Below are 24,738 nucleotides of genomic sequence, written 5' to 3'. Positions count from 1 at the left end.
CAAGCTGGTGGCCATTACTGCATCTTGTGGGAGCAAATTCCATAGTTTAACTATGCGCTGAGTAAAGAAGTACTTCCTTTTGTCTGTCCTGAATCTTCCAACATTCAGCTTCTTTGAATGTCCACGAGTTCTAGTATTATGAGAGAGGGAGAAGAACTTTTCTCTATCCACTTTCTCAATGCCATGCATAATTTTATACACTTCTATCATGTCTCCTCTGACCCGCCTCTTCTCCAAAATACACTAAAGAACTCTATAAAAGAGATGCCAGGATAACAGATTAATTCACGGAGGAACCGTATGATGAAGAACCAGAAATTCTAGAATGTGAGGTGAAAGCTGCTCTTAAAATTCTTGGAAGAAACAAATCACCAGGAATAGATGGCATACCAATAGAGTTGCTACAAGCTACGGAGACTGAATCTGTCCAAAGTTTGACTAAAATTTGTCAAGAAATATGGAAAACTAAACAATGGCCCACAGACTGGAAGCGTTAAATATATATCCCGATTCCAAAGAAAGGGGATCCCAGAGAATGCAGTAATTACCGAACTATTGCCTTAATATCCCATGCAAGTAAAGTAATGTTCAAGATTCTACAACAAAGGCTCTTACCATATATGGAGCGAGAAATGCCAGACATCCAAGCTGGATTTAGAAAGGGAAGAGGCACCAGAGATCATATCGCAAAGATACCTTGGATAATGGAACAGACAAAGGAATTTCAGAAGAAAATCACCCTGTGCTTTATAGACTACAGCAAAGCCTTTGACTGTGTAGATCATGAAAAACTATGGAATGCTTTAAAAGAAATGGGGGTGCCACATGAGAAGACATGATTCACTAGAAAAGACAATAATGCTGGGTAAAACAGAAGGGAATAGAAAAAGTAGACGACCAAACAAGAGATGGATTGATTCCATAAAGGAAGCCACAGACCTGAACTTACAAGATCTGAACAGGGTGGTTCATGACAGATGCTCTTGGAGGTTGCTGATTCATAGGGTCGCCATAAGTCGTAATCAATTTGAAGGCACATAACAACAACAACACCTTTTGTCATGCCAATGTACTTCGTGTAACCCATCTGAGGGTGAAAGCTTTAATGAATCAAACTATTGTTCTCTTTGTATATACCATGCTGTTTACCTTTAAATAAACTACCCTTTCATAAATGGTGTGTATTCGATTGGAACTAAGGATTCTAATCTAGTCCTTGGCTGCTGAATGCTACTGTTATTGTTAGTTAACGAGGGTTACTCCCTTGAAATTCGTATTGGGCTCTAAGGTCCCTTCCCTCAGAGAAAGGAACCTAGCCAGAAGGGTGGTGGCAGTTACTACGGAAGTAATTACTCCTGGAAGAGAGAGAGTTTGCCTGGGAAGCAGCGGCCCAGAGGAGTGGGACTGTTCTCAGAAGCAAAGAAATCCCCTTTGGGTGCTAAGGACAAGGGTCCCCAGGGGGACAAGTCTTTGACAGATCCTACCCAGGAGAAAGCACTAGAGAAGCCTCAGAGCAAGGACAGTGAGGGGACCAACCTGGGAAGATGTGGCCTGGAGAGAGTTCCAAGGGCCAGATGAAGAGGCATGGAGGGCTACATTTGGCTCATGGGTCTCAAGTCCTCCAGCCCTGCTTTACAAACTCAATGGGAAACAAAAACACTTCAAACTAGGATTGCCAGGCTCAGGGCCTGAGAATTATTCTATATCTTTAAGAAAAGAGAAAATTCAGCCAAGTGCAGGTTTTCTTGCAACACTAATGGGAAAAACCACAAGGTGAAATTCTATCTTCCCCCTGCACAACTTTGGGCTTCTGTGCAGCGTTGCTCTTCCCTCGTGCTCTGTGGGTGGGTAGGAGGCACCGAGGGAAGAGGTGGAGAGTGAAGGGGGGTGGAGTGGAGAAAACAATTGTTAAAAAAATGGATGGCGGTGGAGAATAATGGAGTAGAGGGGAAAAGTAGTCGGAGAGCAAGAACATGGATAAAGGAGAAGGAGGCAGCAGCAGAACGGATATAAAGAACTGTGGAGATGAAAGATGACAATGTATGTGTGTGTGAGAGAGAGAATACTGTGTTTGCACTTGGCACACAAAGTGGCCTCCACCACCCTGTCTAGCTACTGTGCTGCATTTGCAGTATTGTAACTTTTTTGCATCTCAGGAGAAAATGTTTCCTTGGGTGAGTGTCCCTTAATTGGTGGCAGGGCAGGGTCCGGGAGTTGGTTCAGTGAGAGAGATTATGCTTGTTGGCTTAGTGGGGGGGGGAGTTGCCCTTGGTTTGACGTGCAAAGATCTGAGTAGTGGCCTCTGCCTCCCTCCCCACCTCCCTTGCCAGCAGAGAGACCACTATTGCTATATTATGGATAAAAAGAATTATTCTACTACCTCTGTATGTGCGTGTTTATTTTTATTGTTGTTTTAGGCTACTTAGATGTGCAGCAGCCAAGGCCAGCACCTTGTAGGCGTTTTTTAAAAAAGTAACTGAAATGTAATTGTAGTGATTACTTTTGAGAAAAAGCAGAGTAATCCGTTACTTTCAGAGCAATTGCAATTGTAACGGTAATTACTACCTTTTTGGGCCATGTAATTGTAACTGTAATTTATTACTTTTTAAAAATAATCTTCCAAGCTCTGGTTCTTGTTTTTGCATGCTTTGCTCCTCCCTTCTCTTCTTGCCTTTTTGTTCTCAGTTAGTAATGACTCCCTGAGTGGAAGCTGCACGGCTGCTTCAGCATGTATGACTTTACCTCTTTGTAGTAATAAACCTTAAGTGTCTTCATTCTTTCAACTTCCAATCTTAACAGACCAGTCATTTCTGCACTCCACTCCAATTTATACCAAAAACTCTTAACACTTTTAGGATTCTATTTTTTTATGTAATCCTAGTCTGTAGAAGACTGGAAAATGGATGTCATCCTATGTACTACTAATAAACTCATTCTTCAAGCATGGATCTTTACATACCAACATACCATTGCCATGGTCAGACCACTTCCTGGTGAAGTTTAGACTTATGGCTCCGATCCTTCCCTGCAGGGGTGGTGGACAGATTAAGATGGTCTGCCCCCAGAGCCTAATGCAATCCACTGGATTCCTGAACGCCCTGGGGGAGTTCCCAATAGATAGAGCAGGTGACCCTGTTGAAGCCCTTGTCACCCTGTGGAACAGCGAGGCATGTCGGGCTCTTGACATGGTTGCCCCCAACCGCCCTCTCTGGCATTGTGAAGCCTGGCTTGCACCTTGGTACACCAGTGAGCTAAGGGCAATGAAACAGGCTGGATGACAGCTAGAGTGCAAGTGGCGAAAGACGTGCTGTGAGGCTGATTGGGCATGAGTAAAACATCATAACCGTGCCTACTGTGTGGCGGCGAGGGCGGCAAAGAAGGCCCACTTCTTTGCCTCCATGGCATCCTCAAGTAGCTGTCCGGTGGAGCTTTTCAGTATTGTCAGGAGTCTGTTGACATCAACTCCAAGAAATGGAGTTTTAGACCCTTCGGAGGCCCACTGTGAATTGTTTGCAAGGCACTTTGAGGGTAAAGTTGCTCGCCTCCGTAGCAGTCTTGATGCCCCCTCCACATCTATTGTAGTCCCCAATGAGTTGTCCAGTGCAACGTCTGCTGCAACTTCTTGGGAACGCTTTCAGTTGATGCAGCCTGATGATGTAGACAAGGTGCTTGTGATGATGCGGCCAGCAACATGTCCTCTCAACCCTTCCGGCTTCTTAGCTTGCCAAGGGGGGTCTGATCGAGTGGATCCATGGTGTGGTCAATGCATCATTGTGGGAGGGAGTGGTTCCAGCTGCCTTGAAAGAGATGGTGATCCGACCGCTCCTGAAAAAGCCCACCCTGAACCCAGTGGTTTGTGACAACTACAGACTGGTTGCAAATACCCCCTTCTTAGGGAAGGTGATTGAGAGGGTTATGGTGCAACAATTACAACTACTCTTGGATGAAACAGATTATCTTGACCCATCCCAGTCTGGGTTCAGGCCTAGTTATGGGACTGAATCGGCCTCGGTCGCCCTGATGGATGACCTTTATCGGGAGAAGGACAGGGGGAGTGCGACCCTGTTATTCTTACTTGATCTGTCAGCAGCTTTTGATACCATTGACCATAGTATTCTTCTGGGCCGACATGGTGAAATGGGAATTGGAGGCACTGTTTTACAGTGGTTCCGATCCTATCTCCAGGGTCGCTCTCAGAGAATAGCATTGGGTGACTGTTTTTCAGACCCCTGGCAGTTATGCTGTGGGATGCCGCAGGGTTCCATCTTGTCCCCCATGCTGTTTAACATATATTTGAAGCCCTTGGGAGCAGTCATCAGGAGCTTTGGGGCGAGGTGTCAGCAGCATGCTGATGATACCAGCTCTATTTCTCCCTAACATCTGAATCAGGAGAGGCTGTGCAAGCCCTGGATCGCTGCCTGGACTCAGTGGTGGGCTGGATGAGGGCCAGTAAACTGAGTCTGAACCCTAGCAAGATGGAGGCACTGTGGGTTGGTGGTTCTCGAGTTCAGATAACTGGTCAGTTGCCTGCTTTGGATGGGGTTGTACTCCCTCTGAAAGAGCAGGTCTGTAGTCTGGGGGTGCTCCTGGATCCATCTTTGTCGCTAGAGGCCCAGGTGACTTCCATGGTTAGGAGTGCCTTTTACCAGCTTCGGTTTCTGGACCAGGATAGCCTAACCACTGTTGTCCACACACTGGTAACCTCCAGGCTAGATTACTGTAATGCGCTCTGTGTGGGGCTGCCCTTGAGGTTGGTCCGGAAGCTGCAGATGGTGCAAAATGCGGCAGTGAGACTGCTCACTGGGGCAGGGTATCGCCAATATGTCACCCCGCTGCTGAAAGAATTGTACTGGCTGCCCATTTGCTACCAGGCCAAGTTCAAGGTTCTAGTTTTGGTGTACAAAGCCCTATACAGCTTGGGACCAGGATTCCTGAAAGACTGTCTTACCCCTTATATACCCAGTCAATCACTGCGCTCTGCAGGTGAGGGCCTCCTGCAGATACCATCTTATCAGGAGGTCCGTTCTGCACAATATAGGAAATGGAACTTTCGTGTGGTGGCACCTACCCTGTGGAATTCCCTCCCCTTGAATATTAGGCAGGTGCCATCTCTGTTACCATTTTGGCACCTTTTGAAGACTATCCTCTTTCAACAAGCCTTTTAAGTTGAGACCTATCCCAGTCTGCATCTGTGTTAGAATTGCTTGCTAATTTTTAAAAATATGTTTTAACCCTGTTTTATTTTGCCCCATAAAACTCCCATTCTTCCTCCCTTTGAGAAACCTTAACACCTCAGGCAGCTGCCTCATTCTGCTTCACATCTGGACCTGTCATGGCCATAGAAGCCAAAAGGGAGAAAAGTCCCCACGCTTATAGAAATGACTGTATGCATTTTATTTTCATTGTTTATACTACAAATACAGATAATATTTGGATATGTGCATCAACAATGTCGTAACTGGAAACAATAATTGTCACTCATAAATAAATCTGAAACACATTTTTATTCCATTTGTTTGGACAAGAAATGATTTTAGTTTGGAACTTTGGGACTTCAATGGCGTTCTCTGCAATCCTGAACAATTTACTAGGAAGTACATCTCACTAGCTAAACACATTGGGTTGTATCCAAAGTAGTCCGAAGTAATGTGCCCTGACAGTGGAAGGATTTCCACTTGCACAATGGGAACTTCCCCCATCTCTTCTCCCCACACATCCCCTAAATCTGTTCCAGGCGTTCCCCCAACCCTTTTGAGCAGATCTGGGGAGAGTGTGGGATGCATGTGGAGAAAGGATAAAAGGGAAAATCCAGTTGCACAAGCAGAAAACCTTTTGCCGATGAGACATGTTAGTAGGATACCGCCCACTGGGACTGACTTCTGTATAAGCCAGTTTGTTATTGTTGTTATGTGCCTTTAAGCCAATTAGAACTTATGGTGACCCTATGAATCAGCAACCTCCAACAGCATTTGTTGTGAACCATCCGGGTTCAGATCTTGTAAGTTCAGGTCTGTGGCTTCCTTTATGGAATCAATCCATCTCGTTTGCCCTTCCTCTTTTTCTATTCCCTTCTGTTTTTCCCACCATTATTGTCTTTTCTAGTGAATCATGTCTTCACATTATGTGTCCAAAGTATGATAACCTCAGGTTCATCATTTTAGCTTCTAGTGATAGTTCTGGTTTAATTTGTTCTAACACCCAATTATTTGTCTTTTTCACAATCCATGGTATGAGCAAAGCTCTCCTCCAACACAACATTTCAAATGAATTGATTTTTCTTTTATCCGCTTTTTTCACTGTCCAACTTTCACATCCATACATAGAGATCGGGAATATCATGGTCGGAATGATTCTGACTTTAGTGCTCAAGTGATACATCTTTACATTTGAGGACCTTTTCTAGCTTTCTCATAGCTGCCTTTCCCAGTCCTAGCCTTCTTCTGATTTCTTGACTATTGTCTCTGTTTTGGTTAATGACTATGCCAAGGTATTGATAATGTCCTCGTTGTCAACTTTAAAGTTACATAACTCTTCTGTTGTCATTACTTTAGTCTTCTTGACATTCAGCTGTAGTCCTGCTTTTGTGCTTTCTTCTTTAACTTTCATCAGCATTTGTTTCAAATCATTACTGGTTTCTCCTAAGAGTATGGTATCGTCTGCATATCTTAAATTATTGATATTTCTCCCTCCAATTTTCACACCTCCTTCATCTTGGTCCAATTCCGCTTTCCGTATGATATGTTCTGTGTACAGATTAAACAAGTAGGATGATAAAATACACCCGTCTCACATCCTTTCCAATTGGGAACCAATTGGTTTCTTCACATTCTGTCCTTACAGAAGCCTCTTGTCCAGACTATAGGTTGCACATCAGGGCAATCAGATGCTGTAGCACCCCCATTTCTTTTAAAGCATTCCATAGTTTTTCATGATCTACACAGTCAAAGGCTTTGCTGTAGTCTATAAAGCACAGGGTGATTTCCTTCTGAAATTCTTTGGTCCGTTCCATTATCCAACATATGTTTGTGATATGATCTTCCCTTTCTGAATCCTCTTGGATGTCTGGCATTTCTTGCTCCATATATGGTAAGAGCCTTTGTTCTTGAGCATTACTTTACTTGTATGGGATATTAAGGCAATAGTTTGATAATTACTGCATTCCCTGAGATCTCATTTCTTTGGAATTGGAATGTATATTGAACGCTTCCAGTCTGTTGGCCATTGTTTAGTTTTCCATATTTGTTGACAAATTTTTGCCAGTTTAATTTTAAATTTTAAGCCAGTTTAGGATTGAGCAATTAGGATTGAGGATTTTTGTACGTGGAGTTGTATTGCTCAATCAGAAATTAATTTCCAAAAAAACAGAAATTAAATTCCCAATAACTTCCAATCCAGCAGAACTCCTGATAGCCAATGGTATCCAGTATTTTAAATATTTCATAGCAAACTTTTATCAACATTTGAGAAATATCAAAGCCCTTCTTACTTTGCCTTGGTTGCAACATTTATAGAACAACAAATTTGGCCTGGTGTCATGGCCCCGTCAGAGAACTCATCAGATGAGGATGACTTGGGAGTAACAGCAGCAGACCCAGAAGGAGAAATGGAGGAAACTCCTGAGAACCCAGCTCCTTCTCCCCCTCAGCGGCAGAGCACCCCAGACACAGCTGAAGCCCTTCAGCCAGACGCAGGCAGTGAACAGGATACTCCCCCCTCACCTGCAGAACGTAGACAACAGAAGGTCAGGCAGAAGAGGGGCAGGCCTGTCCACTTAAGGCCAAAACGCTGATGGCTCACACCTGCTGACAAACCTGCTCCTTAACAGTCAAACCTTGGTTTCAGCTTGTTGCTGACTACAATGTCAGGCGTGACCACTGTGTGTCTTCCTATCCCCTGAATCTTGACTTGGACTGATCTCTCGGCAAACTAGACCCGGACCTTCACTGACGTCTCTTCTGGATTTCTGGCTTGGCACGTAAGCTTTGAACGGTCTCTGCCCTTATCTTGCTTCCTCCTTGCTAGCCTGGCAGATTTATAGCCAAGCTGCCGGCTGAGGACTTACGGCCTGGCAATTACCAAGGAATCTCCAGCCCTGCTTGCACCCCCACCGACACTGCTGTCTCAGTGAAGAGCTGACACCTGGAGTTGTTTTAATTTTGTAGGAATGTGTCTCATTTAAAATTCCATGGAAATTATAAAAAATGATTCCGGGTGTAGAGGTGAATAGGTGCCATTTCCTCAAAAGCAGGTAATCTAAAACAATTATGAACTACCATACCATGAGAAATGCAATATTAACTATAGAAAAAGGTAGAGAAAAATATATGTATGCCTCATGAATCCTTCCAGATGAGCAAGAATTACTTTCGAAGGGATCCAGGATATGATTCAATATAACATTTCCCCAGTCATGACACCGGTTCCCTTTAGTACAGTTTGGCCTATGGTTGCGTGGACAAACAAAGCACATTCCTCACCCCACCACTGGGAACGGTAGTTTGTTAAGGGTGCTGGCAATTGTAGTTCTGTGAGAAGTAAATTACAGTTCCCAGGATTGGGGTGTGCATGTGTGTGCTTTGAATGTATTATTAATTAATTAAATTTATATCCCAGAATTATATAATTACATTTATATCTTTCTTCCCAGGAGCCCAGAGCGGCAAACAAAATAAAAATACTCTAAAACATCATAAAAACAAAAAACTTTAAAAATATTCAAACAGAACATCTTTAAAACATTTTTGAAAAAAAAAACAGGTTTCAAAACATATTAAAAAGCAATTACAACACAGACTGGGATAAGGTCTCTACTTAAAAAGCTTGTTGAAAAAAGAAGGTATTATGTGTATGCAGTCAGTCTCACAACCAGCTGGTGCTGTGGTAAATAGTCCCAGGTATGGTGTGAAGATACATGAGGCCACCACCTTGTTGAAACTAAGCAGATGTCCATCTGTTCAGTGCCTGGATGGGAGACCACCTAGGAACCACTTCTTTGCCACTTTGGGTTTCTTGATGAAAGAAAGGCATGACAGAAATGTAAGAAAAAAATTTAAAAAACTGCTGTACCAGGTCAAGAAGCATGAAGCTCATGTGACTCCCCCTCCCCCATCCCCTGCATCTAGAAAAGGAGCGTGTCAGGAAGTAGTGCAGTTCAGAATCCATGCCTCAGGGATCTAATTTTTAACGTAGAGGATTCCGTTCCCTCCAACCTGAAGCGGCGAGGTCCAGGGTCAGGTTTACCACCTTGTTTGTGGGAATTAGGTCTACAACTTGCTCTGAAGCCATCCCGACTACGGCTAGGCCTCAAGCTTAGTACAGGGAGACTATGTCTCCCAGCGCTCACTGCTGCAAAAAAGACAGAAGGAAGCTGAGACAAGAAATAGGAAAGGAAAAGAGACTACTACACTTCCCAGCATCCTGTGCGCCTCTTTTCTCCCTCTCTTTCTGTCTAGGGGACAACCGGCCGACTCTCTTTAGGACTACACTTCCCGTCGTGCCGTGCGACATAAAAACTAGACCTTTTAAGGCAACCGCCGGCGATTAGCAATCTGGGAGTCGTAGTCTTCCTGCGTGTCGTGAGGCCTGTTCGAGGTTCATGTGGGTGGTGCCGCGGTGAGGATGTGGCGAGCGTGACGCGATTTTGTCCGCGTTGGAGCCGGGGCGGCCGTGACGTGGCAAAGAGAGAGAGGGAGGGAGGAAGAGAGGGATAAAAAGAGAGCTAGAGCGAGCTAGGCTCCCTGGACGCAGATCAGCCTCGGTGAGAGGACGTCGCCGACGTTGCCTTTGCTCGCTCGCTCTTGCTTTCGGCGTCTCTGAGGTGGCGAGATCTGATAGAGGAGGAGGAGCAGCAGCAGCAGCAAGCGAGGAGGAGGGACAGGGGCCCCGGTCGCTGCCTCTGCCTTCGTCGCCGCCGCCTTCGCCCTCGGCCCGCTCTCTCCTTGCACCGCCGCTACCTCCGCCCAGCCCGGAACCGCCATGGGCCTCACCATCTCCTCCCTCTTCTCGCGCCTCTTCGGCAAGAAGCAGATGCGCATCCTCATGGGTGAGGCAGGCAGAGAGGCGGACGGGGACGTATGGCTAACGAGCAGGGCCTGTGGCGACCCCAACCCCGGGCATAGCGGGCGGCCCGGCGCTTTCCTCCGGGCTTGGGCTGGTTGCCTAGCGTCGCTCGCTGCGGAGACGCGGGTTGCCTGTTAGCCTAACCGGAGCGGTGGGGTTGGAGTCTGCTGGGGGCTGGGCAAGGCATAGGCACAGCACAGTAGCAGAGGCTAGGCAGCATTGTTCAGCTAGGCCTGTGCTGTCGGGAGGGGGGAGGGGAGGGACGGTTGGGCTCGCAAGCAAGAAAGATGGGAGTCTCCAGAGCCTCTCCCTTCGGGGCGTTCGTAAGGAATCTGCCTTTGGAGAAATTTTCGAACGAGGGCAGTTTATCTTCACTTCGGCGTTCTGCTCTTCTCAGGATGTGGCTTCATTTTCCGTGCGATGGGCTTCCTGTGTTTCAAAATAAGTCCGGTGTCTTCAGTCTCATCGCTTGCTGGCCCACCGGCACAAAGCCCTCGCATTTGTTGTGATATTTGTAGGGTTGTTTTTTTTAAATCTATTTTTCTTCCAATGCAGGAATGCAAAGCGAATTATAGTAATAACTACAATACAAATAAAATAGAAGAGAGGTTTACCTTGAGGGTTGTCTCCTAGTTTTCTATAGACAATTGCTTTAACATTACTTCTCTCTCACACACACACGTACATATCCTTTTGCATACCTATCTGTCAATAGTTGGTGTGCAAATACCCACGTTGCTTCCTGCCATTAGTCTTTCAAACAGGTTGTGGCAGGTTGTTAGTAGTTGTTGGTATTTATTAAAATGAGATGCAACTTTTTTTTAATATATGGGGCTTGGGGGCAAGCTCTGCCTGTTTTTTATATATGGTTAGACTACACAGATCAGTAGTGGTTGGGGGTGTGTGTCACCGAAAGATGCTTGTAACCATTATCTGTTTGTTGCTGATAGCCTGGTATATTAGCTTAGGATTTTGCCCTGTTACGCAGTGGCTGTTCTGAAAGGTCATTGGTTTTGAATTTGGATTTTCTCAGTTGTCTTGAGAGAGCATGGCTGCAATTTTGAAATGGAAAATGTCACCTGTACGTGCTTATCTTGACATCATCCCTGGGCACAGCAATCATTCCATCAGCCTCCAGTAGTAGGAGACCTTCCCAATGTGTCTGATCAAAGCACACATATTTTCCTGCCCCCTCCTTCTGCCTTGGCCAGCATAAGTGTCAGGGCTGTGGATGCACTGCAGGGTGTGCCATTCTATAAAGCCCCATTGCTGCCTACCAGGGTTTGGAATTGTACCCTAACCCATTCCCCATCACATTATTAAGATGTTAGTGTGGTTTTATCCTTGCTCCCTTAGTTTCCATGGTCTGGTCATAGCTTTTTAAAAACTCTAAAATATTTGAAAGGGTTGCTATTAAATTGTACACAAGGGGTCTTTCCTGATGGATCACTTTGCATCTATATTATATCTACTATATTGGTGAGCAGGCTGAGATTTTGAAGGGATTATTGTTATAATACATGTAGGAATATCCTTTGATTATGATGATAAACTTGCAGACTTCTCCCCTGAACATTTGATTTCAAATTCCAGAATAATAGTTAGAATGTAGTCAACTTTCTCAGTTCACAAACTGTTCTGGGTACTAAAGCTTTGTTTGGACTTGTATTACTGTAAGCAGAATTTCAAAAGATTATAGGTTATCTCTTGTATGTGTGTCTGAGATGATGTTTTGAAAAAGGACACATTGGCCTGATTTGTAACACTAAACAATGGTTTAATACTATGCAAACGAGCCTACTTGGACTTAAGCATTCCCTCCTCCTGTTTCTTTGGGCATATGCCAGAGAAGGAAAGTAGAAGAATCCATTTCCAGATTTAAAATAACCTTTGTTTGTCATTACATCTGATAAGGATAAACTGTGGTTAGTTTAAATGATGGTTTATTGGACCAAGCCAAGACCATCTGCCAATGCGCCATGCTTTAAACTAACCACAGTTCATGGCTTGGATTAGTTTAAAGAAGGAAATGGAAGCTTCCAGGATTTTCCTTCTCCTGGTATGTGCTAGCAGGGCAGGAGAGAGTGCCTAAGCAAGCTTGTTTGTGTGTCATTTTAGATTAAGAACTCTTGTTAACAATTGTTGATGAAACAGCACCATGTGTAATTAAGTCTTCATTTTGATTTGGACTACAGATAGAAGTAGACCCCAAACCAAATAATTTATATGTTCTGACAATATAAAACATACTATGTTGTATTCTGTGACTCCAGTAGAATCTAAGACTTTGGGAGTCTATTTGAATCATGCAAGTCAACTGGATAGCTCTCAGCTACTTCATATCACCAAGAACTCTCATATTACTTCCCACAAAGCAGCTGATGTTTGGCGTCTTCGTAGCATGTTGTTAGAGGTAGTACATTAGATATATTACTAATTTAAATGGTGATATTTGGATTATAGCAGATAACTGGCTTTCTAGGAAAATAAAGTTGATTTGTTCATGTGTTTGTCAAAAAATGTCCAAACTATGCAAATATCTTCCACCCTAATTTAATTATTTTCCTCTTACAGCTTCACCTGGACTGTTCTCATTTTTTTCTTCAGTTAAAACCAGTTGCTTTAAACACTTCTCAATGTACTATCGCATTAAAGAAGTGACGTGAAATAAGCAGCTTCATTTTTGTCCATCTTTCTTTGCTCTAGCTTAGATCAACACAAAGCAATGCTTTCTAGTCTCCCTGATCTATGGACTCTAAAGTTCTAAAACATTCAAAAGATGGAATCCTGGTGATTCCATACTGGTTCAAATTCCCCATTCTTTCTCACAGGGGAGATTTTTTAGAAGATAAAGTCCTTACAGCCTCATGTTTCTTTTTGAGGGTTATCTGATTATAACTTTGTTACATAGCTTTTCCATTATTGGTATTAAGAACAATTGCAATTGGAGCATCTAGTTCTTCGCTCCCATTAAGACATTCTAAACTGTTGTTGCTTTTGAACTAGGATACAATGGGTTGGATACAGAGTGCCCTTGCCATGAACTGAAGAGACTGATAAACTGGAGGCTTCCACGGGAGGAAGCGTGGAGGCATTTTTTGCTGATTTTTCCTGCACCACCTTCACATCATTTCAGAGGATCCTCCAGAGCAGAGCAAAAATAGTTTTCCCTCCCCAGTTGGGAGTATCCCATGAGTGGAGTACCACTCACAGGAGCTCTGAATCCAAGCCAAAAGATTTACAGAACACAAGAAGATTAGATGGCATGTATTAATGCACTTGATTATTTTCTTTCTAAACCATCTTCTGTGACTATTTCATGACTAAACTAACAAAACAATTTTACGTTTAAGAATGCCTTTAAGAATGTCTCCTTCCCTGCGCACAGAATACACAATTGCCCTGAAAAGGCAGGAAGGTAAAATAAATGTATTAGAAGTTGCAGACCTCAGATTTGTGTTTTATATGCCACTGTTCATATGTAATTCTGAATTTTTTCCCACTCATCAGAGCTTCAAATAATAAAGACAGCTCATTAAAGTTTCGCAACCCATGCATGAAGTTCTTTAGATAACATCAGAAGAAAACATAATCATTTACTAAAGACTAGAATATGATTTAATGAGAAATCTTCCAAGATGCCAAATACACTGTAGGAAGAAAGTCATAAAGACATTGCACATGTTTCTTGAATTCAAGTGTAGCACCTGTATGTAAAAGAATATCTGTTGGACATAACAGAGCCCCTTTTTTGTCTTGTCCCTTCTTCACATAACTTGACCAAGCAAACAGGGACAAGGAAGCCTTCCATTCTCTCTAATAGCCCGCTGCACAATTTGTCGTAGTGGGGAATTGTTTCCACTAAGCCATACAGTAGCATAGTGTGTGCAGATGGAAAGAAGCATTGTGTCCAAGAAATGATCTCTTTAAATAGGAAAATCAGCAACCTGAAGTCTAAGGCTTGGATCCTGAGAAATGTGAGTGGAAGCTGTCCCTTCTTACTCCTTGCAGCCCCATATATGTCTGCAAGCTGTTCTGGTGGGTTGTGCATGGTGCCTCTGCCAGCCTTTGAGCAACACTTCCTGTGCTCCATTCCATGCTCATTGGGAGGATCCCCCAATCCTTCAGATAAGCTTTTTTGGGAGGGCAAAGAGCTTTGGGGGTTGACAGAGTTACAGTTTTCTTTCATTCACAGTTGTCAGGATAATAGCCTCTTACTGGGAGGAAGGGCAGGATAGAAATTTAATTAAAAATTGCTAGATACTGCTTAGTTTGAAATAATGGATAATGTAAGATTTAGAAGAGGTGCAAAAATAGTAAAGTTGATTTTTAATGTCTTGCAGTACTGGAGAACTCTGATAGTTTCATTCAAGAAGATGTAGGTACCTTGGATAGTGCAATAGTCCTTGGGCTCTTCCCTCTTAAGTATTTGCTGAAGGGTTTTTATTTAAGATGGCATCTATGGTATTTTTATTTAGCGTTTTAGCATTCAGTCCCAAATTACACTGAGTGAAGAATATGGTAGCTATAATTTTTAGCACAACTTAAGGTGCAGTCGAACTGTTATTTATGCTGGGCCGAGGTGAGTTGTATATTGTGGACCTCTGGCTGAACCAGCTAGGTCCACCTCAGCCAGGCTACACCAGCAGAAGCCCCTGATCTTGGCTCAGCCGGAGGTCCACCAGGGACACCCAGCCTGGTGGATGGGGAGCAGGCAGAAGGCCTGCAAAAGGGGCACTCTGGGGGCATGTCAGAGGAGGGGCATAAAGGAACATGTGATATCCAAGTCCTGTTCAGCTTCCTCCCACGGCCCTCCATTGTGGCAGCAGGTACACTGGGAAAAGGTGTGGCAGAAGGAAACATGTATTTTCTTTCCTTCCGCTGCGCCCTGCTGGTACAGCCGGCATTTCCCCCTCCAAGATGCCTCTGAGCGGCAGCTGGATATGGCGGCCCCTTCTGCCAGCTCCACCTCTGCCACCTTCACTCCTGCTGGCCTCCAGAAAGTTGGATTGCTCTGCCCATTTTTGTTTTTTTCTAGGTCAGACGCTGCATTTTAATATCTCCTAAAATAAGAATTAGGGTCCCTAATGATTTACTGTTCTGTCTACAAAATACATGCAGTGTACTCTTGTCAGTACTGCAGGCAATCTTGGAGTGCATTTTTGTTTCTACTTTTAGAAGACCTATTACACTACTAGAAGACTTCTAAACTGTTTTATTGGAAGAAATGGAGATTAACTGAAAAATGCTTTAAAAAACCCCTAGTACTTAAACTCAATTAACAATGCTGTGAGGAAAAGAAACTAACAAATCTTAATTACTCTGTGTAGAGCTGGGCCCATAACTATATGAGGCATAAACCATTATTTTTATAAGGTTTTTTTATTTCTACAAATGTTAGGGTTTCTCTGAGCATGATGATATCTCCCTCTTGTTTCTCAGTGGCCCTGTTTTGGCTATGTAGCTATTGGCACTCACTGCCTAAGTTCACTGTCAGATACAGTAATATGGCGATCCCAGGATCCCCCCCTTCCTCCAGTTATTAAATCATAAGCCCTCATCTGCCCCAATTGCTTTGTGTTGACCTCTGCTCTATATTCTGATTGGTTAATTGTGAACACAGTGAATTCTTTGGCCCTACACTGAGGGAGCTATTGGGAACCTAATGTTTATTCTATCCAGACAATGCTGATGTTAGTCTGTCATTCTGAAAGGCACTAAAATAGTCAATGCTCTGTATTTGAACAAACATGGTAGCAATATAATTTCTGTATTTAAACAAACATGGTAGAAATTGCCAGTTTCAGTTTATCTTAGTGGCAAGGCAGGCTGTTTGGTATACTGAAAACTTGTTTCGGAGAGGCACACTTCTCATTTTGTTGTTGTTGTTTATCAGCTCTTATGAGTGAGGTCTGGTTCAGATGCAAGACAAACCAAAGGCTTGCTTCAAGCTAGGGAGGGGATATGAGGGAAGGAGGGAACATGTGTTACTTATGTCTGGTTTGGGTTACATGTTTTAGTATTATGTCTGAACTAGCACTGAGATGGAAGATTAAAGTTTATCAGGTTTAAATTATAGTTTTTAAAAAACATTTAAAGCTGAAAAGTAGACATTGCTCATTTTTAAAATTTATCACCATCCTTGTTTGTTCTCAAAAGGGATTTTATAAAGAGCAGGGTATGGCTTTTTTAAACTAATAATAAATCTTTTTTCCCCTCTAGTTGGTTTGGATGCAGCTGGAAAAACAACCATTCTGTATAAGCTGAAGTTAGGAGAGATTGTCACTACAATTCCAACAATTGGTAAGATAGTAAGAATACATCTCATTAATATTAGCAACAATTTTTATCAAAATGTTTACAAAAACATGCATTATGTTTGGAGGAAATGATATAGGGCAGTTTTCCACAGAGTTTGTTAGAGCAATGCTCCTAGATTTTGTTCCCTCACCAAATTTATGCTACATATTGCTGGATTTCGCATACTTTCACAAGTGGGGAGACTCTTGCTTTGAGTAACAAAGCCAACAGAGAGAGCATCATGGAACCAGTCCTCTGTAGACTTTGGTAACTTCTGCCACTTGCTTGCTTCTAAGATGAGCTTTTTCTCTGTCAAATCTTTCCCTGACTGTAATATAGACAAATAAAAGGACCTGTCAGAAATTAGTTCTACAAACCAAAATAATAGTCAAACAGATCCTTTATTACTTGTTTTCTGAAAAGGTTTGGCAAATACTTGGGCTTTCTAGAGCTTGAAAAATGAACAAATTAAACTGTAATAACAGTTCTTGGTGACTTGTCTTTATCGGATTTACTACATGGTCTTTTAGAGAGTTTAGACACCCCACTCTACCACTACCTTGTCCTCATCTCGGCTCTGATTGGGTTCACATGTCCCTAGCTGGGTAATGCTAGAGCACTGGATGCTCATTGGTCTTTATTGTAATAACCACTTGGTTTTTTCTCTTTAGGTTTTAACGTGGAAACAGTAGAATATAAAAACATCTGTTTCACAGTTTGGGATGTTGGTGGCCAAGATAAAATTAGACCACTCTGGAGGCATTATTTTCAGAACACACAGGTAAGTCTTCTGACATCTGTTTTAACCCTCTCATTGATAGGCTGGTGTAAAGCTGTAGTGCCTGTTAAACAGATTTTATGCTAAGACACCCTCCCAGTATAATCCCTCCAATACCACAGTTTGACTTTACTTTTCATTGCTACTTCATAAGGATGGAAGTTTTAAATCAGAATTGAAGTGGATTTTCTGAGAGCATTAAACCTACTATGGACTCAGCTAGTGCTAGAGTTGTGATTTCACTTTGTAAATGTTGAATAGTCCTGCTCTATGTAACTTTTCTGGCACTCTGGTAAACGGAGATCACAGCTGTGTATGACTGTGTAAAAAGAGTTTACCAGTTGGCAGGAAAAAAACAGTGAAACCTAAGAATGGCATAAGTTGGCCATCATTATGTTGCCAACAATTTTGTTTCCAGGGAAGAGAGAAAAGAGGAAGGTATCCCCCTCCAATCTATGTAGGCAGGGAAGAATACATAGGAGGAGGTGTTCTGTAAGGCACACAGGATCCAATATGTTGAAGGTTTTAAAGGTAATGACCCACCTTGAAATGAGCCTAAAAGAAAAAAGATTCTATGCGCTCTTTAATAAATTGGCTTCACTCTCCTCCCTTCTCCCCTGCAGCATTCTATGTGCCCTCAAAATTTGCTTCAGAGTCTATTCTTCACAGGCCAAGCAAATAGTGGTTTGAGTTTAGGGGCCAGTTATGTCCTTGCCACGGACAGATCATTGACTGGCTAGGATTGAAAACAGTGCACCTCTGGAGACTAATGGCCCCAATCTGTTTTCAGTGTGCAGGGGGGATGCTTTATTGATGGTCCTGTTGGGCTCAGAATAAACAGCTGCCCTCTGAACAGGCAATGAAAATAAATTCTCCTGGAGTTTAATGAAAAATTACTAGCAGTGAAACAGCATGGGAACCTGTGAACCACGGGTGGCAGAAAACATGAGCCAAGTCTGACCAAACACAGTTTGGAGCACATCTTGAAAGCTCGTACCGTGATAGAGAAGGAACTTCCTTCACCATCATCACTGCATCTGACAGTGTCACTTGGCAGACTTGTTCTGTGTCAGTTATAATAACCAAATCATCCTAATGGTGTTAGAAATACCTTTTACAGCCTGCTATGTTAACTTTGTGGATATTTTTGCAAATCAAAATACTTGTAGTTTTGTAAACCCAGATGAAATTGACTCAGTAATTCCTCTGGGGAAGATAATACTTTCCATTGGAAGTTGTAACATGCAATTGTTGCTTGAAAAATTACAGTAGGGCCCCGCTTACCGGCGCTTCGCTTCCTGGCGTTCCGCTAATGCGGCACCTTTCATTTTCCATTTTAAAGCTGATTTTTGCGACGTTTCCGTGTCATTTTCGCGTGACGGCCCCATTATAGTCTATGGGTTCCGCTTTACGCCGATTTCCACTTTACGGTTGGGGCCTGGTCCCTAACCTGTCGTATAAGCGGGGCCCTACAGTATGAACACTGAGTGTAAACTGTCTGCTGATAGTGCCTCTAGCTGTTGAGCCTCAGCTCTCCCAGAAGGGACAGGAAGGGGGGAGGCATGAGTTTCAGGCGCCTCCGCTGCCAGAAGGCTTGGGGGTTGTTGAGTCTGAGCGGGACTTTGTCGGGGGGAAGCGAGCCTGAATTCCAGCCAGTTCCCACAGATGATGCGATCTCTGAGGAGGAGAGCGTGCCGCCCCCAGTTGCTGCTTAGGACCTGTTGGGGGAAGCTCCAGTGAAAGTGCCAACTCCTCCCTTACCAAGCAGTTCCCAGGATGCCACCAGTGTGATGCAGCCCCCTGACCTCGAGCCTGTTACTCAGGAGGAGGTGTCTTCCGATGAGCCGTTAGAGACACGACCCCTGTCACCTCACTCCCGCCGCCACGAGAAACGGACAGGGCAGAGACAGGACTTGCGCAGGAGTCAAAGATTACGATCGAAAACGTTCCCTGCTTAAGCTTGCCACTCACAGTGGGGAGCTGCTGAGTCAACTTCCTTCATACGCTGCAGAGCATGTCTAGAGTGTAGTTAGGGATTTTAGTGAGTTAGTGCAGGTTTTTCTATGAAGCGCAATGCCTTTGATGTATCCATTACTTTAATAAAACGAGATCTAATTGCACCCACATCTCAGCCTCGTAGTTCCGGCTCTGGACAGGACACTAGCCCTTCTGAAGTGTTGGCCATTGTGATAGAATAATTCACATGGATTCAGTCTCTGAAGTCAGGAGTAGGGCATGATACCCTTTGATTTTTTACACATGTTCACACTTGTAACAAGTAAGGAGTAAAGATTAATTAAATCTCTCTGCAGTGGTGACTTCAGATTTTATTTGAATGGTCTTGCAAATGTCAAACAAGCTTGATGAGAAATACATTTTCTTTTCAGGGTCTCATTTTTGTGGTAGATAGCAATGACAGAGAGAGAATTCAGGAAGCGGCAGAAGAACTGCAGAAAATGGTAACTGCCTCTTTAAATTTAATCTGAATTTGAAGTGCTTCTGTGTCTGACTGACAATTTAGTTCTGCGTAACTAATAAAGTTGAGATGTTAACTTACAAAAAATATCAGATACCTTCGTCTTGGATGTCAAGATGCACTCTTACATGTTCAGAGGCCAAAACATGAGAGGTGGTGCTTTTCAGAACTTCTCTATTTTGTTTTGGTAAAATTCTTCTTGCAGCTTTCACTTTAATTGAACATAGTGCTTCTTGTTTGAGTTGCTTACATGCACTGATGGTAACTGAATCAATTAGCTACTGAAAACTACTGGGGGACATGTGAAGGGGAAAAAATATTGGCAGCCCAGTAACCTTCTTTACATGTAGTTTAAGTCAGTGGTTCCCAATCTTTATGAGTAGGGGACTCCTTTTTTGAGCACAAACTTTTTTGTGACCCCCCCCCATTGTACTTTTAGCCTCTGTTAATTGAAAAAACGGTGCATGGCAAAATCATATCCCCTTCCATAAAAAGCTCCCTCCAGACAGGGAGGTGTTGCTTGCTTTCTCAATGCAAAGGTCCAATCAAATTGGTATCCCCCCCCCAGTCTGAAAATGTACAGTCCTGTCTCCCAACACCAGTCGGTGACAGTGTTGAGCTAAGATCCAGGTTCAAATCCCCACCCAGTCATGAAGCCCACTGGGTGACCTTGGGCCAGACACAAGTCTCTCAGCCTGACCTATCTCAGGGTTGGTGTAAGGATAAAATGGAAAGAGGGGAGGACTATGTGCACCACCTTGAGCACCTTGGAGGAAAGGTGGAATATAAATGCAATAGTAAATAAATAAATTTCAGCTGCAGTATGTGGACCCCAGCCTCAGCCACCCTGCTGATTATTATTATTATTATTATTGATGATGATGATGATGATGATGATGCAGCAGCAGCAGCAGCAACAGCAATGTGGTAGTGGTGGGGATGCTAGTTTGTGAAGACAGAAGGGTGGATAGATTGAGGGTGGGGGTTAGTGATTTTAGGCCTTGGCATGATCATCAGAACTGATGACTTGGTTAGCGTGCACTTGGGGAATGAGAGTGAAGCAGAAGACAGATCAGAGCATGTGCACACAAACCTGCCTCTCCTGCAAGCCTCTGCAGGTGTGCATGCATTTGGACATGTGGGAGGAGGGAAGCCCTCAATTGCTGCAGCATTTTGGAGACAGAGATGGGGGGCGTGGAGTGTAGGTGAAAGAAAGGGGGGACGCTGGCACAAACACTTAGCCTCAGAGATCGGGGGCAAGCAAGTCCTGAGCTTTCTCACCGCTTCTTGGCTTCGTCTGGGCTGAAGGCAAGATCTGGTGGCCTCGCAAATAGGAGTAATTTTTAAAAGGAAATGGCAGTGAATCAGGAGCCACAAAAGACAGGCAGGCTGGCTACCAGGACGGAAGGAGGAAAGCAGCCTTGCTTCTTTTTCCTTCATGAAAAGCCTTCTCCTCTCATTCTGAGCAAGGGTGTCATCGTCAGCAGTGGGAGGAGACGGGAGTTGGTGATAGTAATCCCCTCTTCTTCCTGGTAGCTCCACCCGCAGTCTCCTTTGGCATCTGTCACGTGTTTTATAGGCAGATGCCTGCCCTCGGCATGCCTGAAAGATGCTCTGGCGCTTCAGCAAAAGTCGTTCCCTCTAGTTTGGAGCCAGGGGGAGGTGTCATCTGCAGCAGCAGTGGGGAACAGACAGTGTCTAGGGAGTGAAGACTTTTTTTGAAAAATTAATAATTCATTTCTTTACTGTTCGTGGCCCCCTCAGGATTACTTCACGGCCCCTAGGTTGGGAACCACTGGTTTAAGTGACACCAACTATAAACAGGGAAATTAACCAACATGGTTTCCTCCTCCAGCTTCAGGAAGACGAGTTGAGAGATGCAGTGCTGCTTCTCTTTGCAAACAAACAAGATTTGCCAAATGCCATGGCAATAAGTGAAATGACAGATAAATTAGGCCTTCAGTCCCTGCGTAACAGAACTGTAAGTACTCGGATTTTTTTATGTTGATTCAAGATGCTAAATGTAAAGTTGTCTGTTATCTGGTGTATTTTATATATATATATATATCAAGCTTGCTCTGGATCCCTATAAGGATTCTGTTAATCACCTAAAAATATATGAACGTAATTGTGATTAACAAAACAGAGGTTTTTATTGTATTAACAAAACGTTTCAGCTTCCGCCTTCATCAGCTGCTAATATACAAATGCTGTTATCTATATCTATATATAATGTTCAGTGGGTTTGATCCTATGAACAGCAAGTGCTTTACTTCTCTGTAAGTGGAAATGCAGAGGCCACCCTTAGACCCAAACTATTAAAGTTGTTGCTCTTGGAGCTACTTTCTCATCCAGTGCTATTCTTTGTCATGCATTTTTTTGGGAGGAGGGCAGAATCACTACTTTGCAGTATTTTTCTAGTCTGAACAGCCATAGTTCAATATAATAAAAGCATGCACATAGTTGCTAGAGGTAACATATGTCTTAATCCCATCATACTTTGGGGCAGTGGAATGTCATACCTGTGAATTCCTGTCTAAGCACGCACGTGGACTGGCCACTGTCCCTTTATGCTAAGTGGCAGCTACTTATAAAGACCCTTTATTTAATGCCTGCTAGAGATTTTGTAATGTTTGGCTGTTGCAATTTCTCTCCTTACGGGGTCTTTCTGCTGTGATATGTGTCTTGGCCGAGTGAATATATTCCTGTTGGAAGCCCACTTTGCCTGTTCTGATGTTTAGATTTGCCTTGCATTATAGGAATATTGTCTTAATTTCCCATAGGACATTCAAAGAGTTGCAATGTGTTCAAAAAGGGATTGCACGGTATTAAATGTTTCACTTTTCATTCCCAACAGTGGTATGTTCAAGCTACCTGTGCTACACAAGGAACTGGTCTGTATGAGGGACTTGACTGGCTGTCAAATGAGCTATCAAAGCGCTAACTGAAACTGAATTTCACACCAGGGACATGTTTGATATAAGTGGTCTAGGCTTGTTACATCAAAATTAGTTTGCGTCTTGGTTATTATACAGTATCTGGAACTGGTTTGGGCAGGATATTACAGCATTTTGACTTATTTGTTGCCAATTATTGTTCACCAAGCTACATGTTGCCAAGGTAACAATATGCTTGGGTTAAAAAGAAAACTCCTTAATTTGGAAAAAAGTGTATCTTCTGATTTTTACTTCTATTGTTAGCCTAAATGCCTGAATATAGTTGTGACTTTTGAAATCTGTTTGAATGCTTATTGAGCCCCAATTAAATTAAGTACATTTTAAAAAGATTTTCCCTTGTCGTTTTTAAGTTACTGATATCTTACTTCATTCCTTAAGACAGTCTGCTGACTTAATCTAGCATTCCATTTATATTTATTTCACTCCCTTATAAAAACACATCCTATTGTTGTTCATCAGGAAAATGCTCTAAAACACTATTCAAATCTTCTGCGTGAGGAACATTTTATTAACCCCTTGGATTCTGTTGACCCACTTTTGCCTGTGTGTGAATTAAATCTGGTTGGTAGAACATTTCTGTGCCGGTTGCAACAAACTCTTTGAGATTTTTAATATTCAGCAGATTGTCTTCCTTTATATTGTATTTTTTTGTTGCATGTTGCTTTTTGATATCAGCCTGTTTTGCCCAGTGTATAATAGTTCTGCTAAAATTTACTGTTTATTGGTGAACATATCTTCATGAAGACAGATTTTGGAAAATTCTTCAGACTCAGTGGATTAATTTCTTCATAACCTACTCAGAATTATTCTTAATAAAGATGATACCGATGTATAGCTTTGTGTATGCTCCTTCAATCTTAAGTTTGTGGAACTGATAATATGAATGTGTGACAGATTATCCTTTTTCAATAAACGGAGTTTTTTCTGTACTTTGAACACAAACACAAATCTGAATAGCCTTTGAATTGTTTTCAATTTGGCAAAAAATTGAGATGGGCAGTTGAACTTGTATACAGTGTAGCTGGTTAATCATCAAGGCTAAAATCCTGTAAAAGTGTTTTTGAAGCTGTATATCTAAATTAAGATGTCCAGATATGAGAGTACTAACAGTTTAAAATTGTAATAAAGTACAAACTGCCCAAATTGTGTGTCAGTTTCATACTTAATTGGAGATGACAGCATTGTGCTTGCTGGCAACCATATACCTGTGTTCACTTGCTTGGAGAATTTAAATGTTGTCTATATTTGACTCTATCCCTCTTTCCAAAGCTGAGTTTTTCATTTTTCTTTAATCCCTTTTGCTTTACTCCAGCCAGCTTTGGAACTGTCAAATCATAAATGAAATTCTGTATGGGAATCTTAATACTGCAGATTTTCTGTATTATCACTGTGTCTGCAATTAGGAACCCCCCTGAATTCTTATCCTTGCTTAAAATGTCACATAGAGCTATAATAATGGATTTCAAATCCTCACTAGGCCAAGAATGTTTCATGCTGCAATTATGAAATAGCTCATCATGCATACAGGACAGCCACAACTGCTTTGGAAATGTCTTGGATATTAATATTTAATCTTTGTTATGAAGTAAAAAAGTGTGTGCTTTACAAGAGAAATTCTTACAGCAGCCTCATGACTTACACAGTCTAAGGTGAACAACATCAGCCTAAAAGTCTAAAGCAGCAATAAGTGTGAAGGCAGCTGTGTATTTTTTAATTGCATCTGAATCATGCACTTTTTCCAAGGAGCTTAACTGGAGCAGATGTTAAATTACCCCATTTTAGTCTCATAAAAACCTTGTAAGGCAGCACGTGCCTGAACATAAATTTGAACCTGTCATCTTGTGAAGTATACAACTTTTCTCAATTGCAATTGTTCCTTGATTCTTGACACTGTTGTTTTTGGATCTGAGAAATCATAATCCTTTCTGTCGATGTTGTCATAGCTCCAATTAATATTTACTTCTGTGTCAGGTGTAGGGATTCTGTTGCTCTCCTGATGTTGTTGGACTACAGCAGCCATCATCCCAGGAGTTGTAGACCAGCAGCTTCTTGAGAGTTCCCCATCTCTGTTCAACACAGAGTTTATACACCATGGGTGAGATCTAGCATCGTGCCACCATACATGTCAATTCCCCTTCCTTCCATCCCTTCCCCATCCCAAACCTGGA

At 42.7% G+C, this 24,738-nt stretch overlaps 1 protein-coding gene across 1 annotated transcript; it reads left to right on the top strand.

The window, feature by feature from the left end:
* The first annotated feature begins 9,554 nt into the window (after nucleotides 1-9,554).
* Nucleotides 9,555-23,404, top strand: ARF4 (ADP ribosylation factor 4). The gene is made up of 6 exons (XM_061618297.1): nucleotides 9,555-10,042; nucleotides 16,282-16,362; nucleotides 17,031-17,140; nucleotides 19,525-19,596; nucleotides 21,469-21,594; nucleotides 22,471-23,404. Exons 1-6 carry the CDS (start codon nucleotides 9,976-9,978, stop codon nucleotides 22,555-22,557), a joined length of 543 nt encoding a protein of 180 aa, XP_061474281.1. The 5' UTR covers nucleotides 9,555-9,975; the 3' UTR covers nucleotides 22,558-23,404.
* The last annotated feature ends 1,334 nt before the right edge of the window (nucleotides 23,405-24,738 follow it).

Source organism: Rhineura floridana, chromosome 3 (assembly GCF_030035675.1).
Source record: "Rhineura floridana isolate rRhiFlo1 chromosome 3, rRhiFlo1.hap2, whole genome shotgun sequence".
Classification (NCBI taxonomy): Eukaryota; Metazoa; Chordata; class Lepidosauria; order Squamata; family Rhineuridae; genus Rhineura; species Rhineura floridana.
Note: the sequence above shows the minus strand (reverse complement) of the source record. Positions and strands in the feature narration are given on the sequence as shown.

What these genes read in the sequence shown, in the direction of transcription:
- ARF4 (XM_061618297.1), top strand. Translation starts at nt 9,976, where the DNA reads ATGGGCCTCACCATCTCCTCCCTCTTCTCGCGCCTCTTCGGCAAGAAG. An exon ending in CACTACAATTCCAACAATTG is followed by an intron (nt 16,363 to 17,030) that starts GTAAGATAGTAA and finishes TTTTCTCTTTAG; the next exon opens with GTTTTAACGTGGAAACAGTA. An exon ending in CAGAAGAACTGCAGAAAATG is followed by an intron (nt 19,597 to 21,468) that starts GTAACTGCCTCT and finishes TTCCTCCTCCAG; the next exon opens with CTTCAGGAAGACGAGTTGAG.